The following is a 6692-nucleotide window of genomic DNA, read 5'->3' as shown; positions in this document are numbered from 1 at the left end:
GGTGTTGTGGGTAGCTGGCGAGTGTCAGCCGACCCTGCGCCCTAGCTACCCCGGTGCTTTTCTGACCGGAAGAGGCTTGTGGCCCTACTCAGGCCGGATTTCTGCCTCCCCAACCAAAGCAGTCTCAGGTCCCGCGTGATTGGACTGGAGCAGAAGCTCGGATGATATATTCTTAGACTCAGAAGTATTTTATTTAGTATTTTTGTATCAGTGTTCATAATGGAAAATGGTGTGAAACTCTTTTTCTTTGTTCAGTTTTTGTGTGGTTTAGGTATCAGGGTGACAGTGTCATCACAGAATGAATTAGGTAGCATTCCTTCTGTTTTTATTTTGTGGAATAGTTTGAGGAGTATTGGCATTAGCTCTTTTTTGAAATTATGGTAGAATTCTGAAGTAAAACCAACTGGCCCTGGACTTTTCTTTTGGTTAGACGACTTTTAATGAGTGCTTCTATTTTCTTATGGGGTTATAGGACTATTTAGATACTTTATATGATGTTGATTCAAATTTGGTAAGTAGTATCTTTCTAGAAATCATCCATTTCATTTGGATTTTCCAGTTTTGTGGAGTACAGGCTTTTAAAGTAATAGCTAATAGCAATACCACTCCTGGGCATATACCCAGAAGATACTCCAATAGGTAATAAGGACACATGCTCCACTATGTTCATAGTAGTCTTTTTTATAATAGCCAGAAGTTGGAGATAACCCAGATGTCCCTCATCAGAGGAATGGATACAGAAAATGTGGTACATTTACACAATGGAGTACTACTCAGCTATTAAAAACAATGAATTCATGAAATCCTTAGGCAAATGGATGTATCTGGAGTATATCATCCTGAGTGAGGTAACCCAATTCCAAAGAACACACATGATATGAACTTACTGATAAGTGGGTATTAGCCCAGAAGCTCAAAATACCCAAGATACAATTCACAAACCATATGAAACTCAAGAAGAAGGAAGACCAAAGTGCAGATACTTCATTCATTCTTAGATGAGGGAAAAATACCCATGGAAGGAGTTACAGAGACAAAGTGTGGCGTAGAGACTGAAGGAATGACTGTCCAGAGACTGCCCCACCTGGGGATCCATCCCATATACAATCACCAAACCCAGGCACTATTTTGGATGCCAACAAGTGCTTGCTGACAGGAGCTTGATATAGCTGTCTCTTAAGAGGCCCTGCCAGTGCCTGACAAATACAGAAGTGGATACTCACAGCCATCCTTTGGACTGAGCACAGGGTCCCCAAATGAAGGAGCTAGAGAAAGGACCCAAGGAGTTGAAAGGGTTTGCAGCCCCATACGAGGAATAACAAGAGGAACTAACCAGTACCCACAGAGCTACCAGGGAACTAAATAACCAACCAAAGAATACACATAGTGGGACTCATGGTTCCAGTTACATATGTAGTAGAGGATGACCTAGTTGGTCATCAGTGGAAGGAGAGGTCCTTGGTCTTGTGAAGGCTCTATGCCCCATTGTAGGGGAGTGCCAGGGCCAGGAAGCTGGAGTGGGTGGGTTGGTGATCACTGGGAGGTGGAGGGTTAATTTTTTTTGTGGGGGGGGGGAAATCAGGAAAGGGGATAACATTTGAAATGCAAATAAAAAAATCTAATAAAAAAAGAGAAATTCCTCAGTGTCTGTTGTTATATCTCCTTTTTCATTTCTGATGTTTTTTATTTTTTCATTTTGCTTCTTTGGGTCTGGGCTCTAGTGGAGGAATAAGGACACTAACCCACCCACAATAACTTTGACCCAAAATGTGCCCCACCTTCAGGATGTTCAGGGACAAAGATAGAACCGAGATGGAGGAAATGGCCAACCAATGTCTGGCTCAACTTGAGAGCCATTCCATGGTCAAGAACCAATCCCTGACACTACTAATACTCACAGACATGAGTCTAGAATAACTGTCTGCTACGAAGCTCCACTCAGCAGCCAATGGAAATAAATGTAGAGACCCACAGCCAAAAATTTGATGGAGCTCAGGGCGTCTTGTGGAAGAGTTGGGGGAAGAATCAATGAAGCCAAAGAGGACAGGGACTCCACAGGAAGACCAACAGAGTCAAGTAACCTGGACCACTGGGGACTCCCAGAATCTCAACCACCTACCAAAGGGCAAACATGTGGTGAACCTATGCCCCCTCCCCAGCCACATGTATGTAGCAGATGTTCAGCTTGGTCTTCATGTGGGTCCCCCAATTACTGGGACAGGGGTTGTCCCTGACTCAGTTGCCTTCCTGTGGCTCATGTTGCCCTAATTGAACCACCTTGTCTGACCTCAGGGAGGGGAGGAGTAAGTGCCTAGTTCTGCAGTGACTCAATGTGTGTGGAGCTTGAGGTGGGGGATGATACTCAGAGGAATATGGTAGGGAGGAATGGGTGGAGGATCTGTATGAGGGATTACTTGAAGGAGAGGCGTTCTGATATTGTGATGTAAAGTGAATATACACATTAAATTAAAAAAGGAAAAGAAAAATAGGAGGTTGAGCTTGACAGCCACTGATGCCTACAAAACTTCCCTGATCCAAATACAGAGAGGTGAGACCAGAGCCAGATACTGGCACAATAGCCCTTTTCTAGACACACAGCACATCAGGAATTTGCTTAGTCACATTTCTGACATAGATACCAGTGCTGGTGTGTTTTTGTGAACTGTTTATCCTGGAGGTTCACTACTATATTGTGTTGCACATCATAGGTAATGTTAACATGACATAAGGCTTGTCTCACAATAAGGAGACATATATAAGATATATGCATGTATATGTGTTTGCAGCTATTTGTGTACTTGTGTTTGGGTGACTATCAGTTGTTCTATAGCTTAAATTATAATAAGACTAATACCAGAAGTAATGGCATTAAACATGACTTGGAGGTGAAGCAAATAATATACACAGCCAGAATAGGCCAAGGCTAATATTTCATAGGTATTATTCTTCATTATCACCATAATTATTGTGTGTGTGCGCTTTCTTTTGTTTTGGTATTGCGTCTTCTTATTGGTTTGGGCTTTGTGCATTGTTTGCCAGAGAGAAGGAGAGGTGAAAGTATTCACTGGATAGGTAAGTAGGTGGGTGGGATCTGAGAAGAGTTGCATGAGAGGAAACAAGATGATTAAATGACGTATGTATAAGATGGTTTTAACTGGCATTGCTGTCCATGCTCTCTTTTTGGTTGATTTTTATTGCTAGCATGAGTAAGGCTTCTACTTTAGTTCTTGCATTCATCTAGTTTCTCCAAATATCTTTGTTGGAAATAATTAATCTTTGCCATGAATTTTATTGTTTTCATTGTCATAATTATGCTGTGTGGCATATATGACTTCACTTTGAAACTTAAACTTTACCTCAGTTCCATAGATTAGCTCTTTCTCCATGCTATTTGACTCACAGAGATCCTAGGATACTGTGAAATGGAGAATCCAAGACATGCAACTTTGGTTTCTCCAAGACATTATGGCCATGCTGGCCCCTCAAGTTTCCTTATGAAGTTTAGATTTATTAGCCACAGCTCTGAAACAAGGACCTGTTATGTTTACAGAGAGTCCCTGCATGAAATGCTTTTGGTTTGTGACAATCACCATTGATACTCACTAAAAATATTCTAGTCCAGGAACATAGCACCTCCATTTAGATAAACTTTAGTTACTTTTGAAATTATTAATTATTATAATTATTAATTATTATAATTAATTATTAAGTATTAATCAGGAAATGATGCTTGAGTGTTTTCATTACATTGCCTTTAAGAATTTTGTTGATTTTGAGGTTACAGTGAGTGGAATTGTCCAGTCCTGGCAACAGGCAAAGGTTTTCTAAAACAGCAATAGGGAAACCCCACTCTGTGAGGCTACCCTCAGGAAAGCACGTTTAGGAGTAGTCCAGGTCAGGAGAATATTCTGTACAGCTCCATCTACTTGGGGAAAGAGGGCAAGAGTCTTCCCAGGGCAAGTTTGACATCCTTGTTCCTTAGTGTATAGATGAGGGGGTTCAGGGTTGGGCTGAGGATCGAGTATAGCACGGAGGTAACTTTGCTTCTTTCTGGGCTGTAGCTGGAGGCAGGACTGACATAGGCACAGAACACAGATGAATAGTACACTGAGACCACGATGAGGTGGGATGAACAGGTAGAAAAGGCCTTCCTCTTGCCCTCAGCAGAACGCATGCGCAAGACGCTGGCAATGATGCAGCCATAGGATAACAAAGTTAGCACAAAGTTGATGCATCCATAAAAGGCATCTGCCACAAGTGTCATAACGCTATTAATGTATGTGGAACTACAGGAGAGCAGAAGGAGTGAGGGTATCTCACAGAAGAAGTGGGTGATGACCTTGGGTCCACAGAATGACAGCCGTGTCATCAGACCAGTGTGTACAGATGCATTCACAGCACAGATGGACCATACACCCACGGCCAGAGCCCCACACAGCTGTGGGCTCATCCTAGAGCTGTAGTGTAGGGGAAAGCAGATGGCCACATAGCGGTCATAGGCCATGACCGTGAGCAGCAGCAGCTCTGAAGACAAGGACCACAGAAGAAAGAAGAGCTGAGCCATGCATCCTTTGAAGGAGATGGTGTTTTCCTCAGACACTAGGCCAATCAAGGCCTTAGGAATCACAGAGGAGGTGCACACAATGTCCATGGTGGCCAGGTTGCACAGGAAAAAGTACATGGGACTGTGGAGCCCCGTGCTGGAGGTGACCAAAGCAATGATAATAATGTTGCCCATTAGAGCGATTGTGTAGAGGGACAGGAAGCAGCCTGTCAGGAGAAGTCTTAGAGTAGCATGTTCTGAAAACCCTTCTAGTATAAACTCTGTCACTTCTGTCTGGTTGGGACTGAACATCATCAAGGAAAATATCTGTTTCACAAATGTGTTTCTTGGCTTTGAGAAAAGATCACAGTTTATCACTGCAAAGTCTGGTTTCCAACCTTGAGCACCTCAATTTTCCCTGCTGTCAGAAAGGGAAAGAATGATTGTATTTTCTTTACGGAAGCCTGTAGTCTTTGTTGTTCATAGAACACTACTAGAAACGACATACATTTCATTTACTTCTCTTTCCCACTTAGAAACCCTCACTTCACTGCTTTGAATCAAGAGTTACAACTGGTCCTTCCTCATCTTCTTGGGCATGTGGCAAGAGTGAAGTATCTTCCCTGTCACCAGTAGGCCATATGTTCTGGGGACAGTGCTTAGTGACACCTCTTTACTGTTTACCTCTACAGCAAGTGTTCTTGATGACAATTTTGGATGGACACAATGAGATAACTTTTGTACATTCTTCCACACCCAGCCTCTTAGGTTCCCTGGCACTTGTTAATTTTTGAAATTTTGAGAGTTGATCTGTTACACATCTCAACCTGATAATGTCATTTTCCATGGTCACATAGCTATGTATTTTCTGATTTTTAATCACCGTTGACATGTGGCTTCTACTGTGATCGACACTGTCTTGACTCTATAAAACTTCAAATATATCATCCTGGAGAATATTTCTCAAATCATAGACCTATAAATCCATCAAGCTTTTGTGGCCTTTTTTCTCTCCATGAATCACAGAAACTTCAAAGTCAACATATCCACAGCTGAAGTCACTGCCACTGTTTATAGATATTTTTGTTCACTCTCAATGTCCTTATACAGAAGTTCACCCTCAGCTATGCAGTGTTTCTCGATTTTTTTGTTTTTTGGAGTGCAGATCCATCTCTCTGACTCATTGTCTTACCTGAAGTAAATGCACTTGGTAGATCCTGAGTAGAGTCCTGGTCTTTGAGCCGAGAATCATGCTCTATATCTTCTTACCTCCCTCATCAACTGGTCCTCTAAGTCTATAAGGATAGCTTCCCCAACATTATAACTCATGTTCCCAATGTTTTCATCTGGTTCATATTTTCTGGGTTCTTGACATTGTTAACATTGCCAGTTTCCTCCTCTATCACTCAAGGAGTACAGTGTGTATATCTTAAAATAATTTATCCTTGGCCCCTAGGCAAATTCACTATATGTTTTCCCAATTCTTCAGCAAAATATACTCTATACCTTGACCCAGAAGGATCACCTGACACCTCCATTAATCATTTCCATAGGTTCCATCATAAGTTCAGATATTTGCATTCAACCCTATTTATAAATCTGTTTGTGACAATTATTTTCAGTGTCACTTCATTTTTGATCACTTTTTATCTCAAATATTTTTTCCATAGTAATGTTCACAATCTATTTCTTACCAACTTAATAGTAAGTGTTGAATTTTAAACATTATGTGTGCCTCCATTTTAAACTAGGGATACTCAAATATAGCATTTCCCCTCTGCAACCATGTGGACATTGTTGTGTCTGACCACTTCTCTCCCTCTTCCCCCTATCCTATTGTATAGACATTGCAAGTGTTTCTACAGAATCAGAATTACAAAAGTGAATTTTTCTAATATTTTTTCAATTTCTAGATCTGGCTAGTTAAATCTACTAAATCTGAAATTGTGAAGTTCTCTCCTGATAGTATCTATAATATATGTGTGATTTAACTTCCATTCCTAGGGTGTACCTCCATCAGAGTACAGAAAGTGTTGATAAGGATGGACCTTAGGCTGAGCTAAAGGGAAATATTTAATGTTAATTGAAACCTGTGGAAAACATGTGTTATCTGGTAGATTTCTCCTAAGACTAATAGCACATCTCTAAA

At 41.2% G+C, this 6692-nt stretch overlaps 1 protein-coding gene across 1 annotated transcript; it reads right to left on the bottom strand.

Annotated features, from left to right (window-relative positions):
- Positions 1–3864: 3864 nt before the first annotated feature.
- On the bottom strand, positions 3865–4948 carry LOC110298583 (olfactory receptor 13A1-like). The gene has a single exon (XM_021167909.1). The coding sequence runs from the start codon at positions 4856–4858 to the stop codon at positions 3923–3925; it is 936 nt and encodes a 311-aa protein (XP_021023568.1). The 5' UTR covers positions 4859–4948; the 3' UTR covers positions 3865–3922.
- Positions 4949–6692: the final 1744 nt, after the last annotated feature.

This window comes from Mus caroli, chromosome 7 (assembly GCF_900094665.2).
Source record: "Mus caroli chromosome 7, CAROLI_EIJ_v1.1, whole genome shotgun sequence".
Classification (NCBI taxonomy): domain Eukaryota; kingdom Metazoa; phylum Chordata; class Mammalia; order Rodentia; family Muridae; genus Mus; species Mus caroli.
Note: the sequence above shows the minus strand (reverse complement) of the source record. Positions and strands in the feature narration are given on the sequence as shown.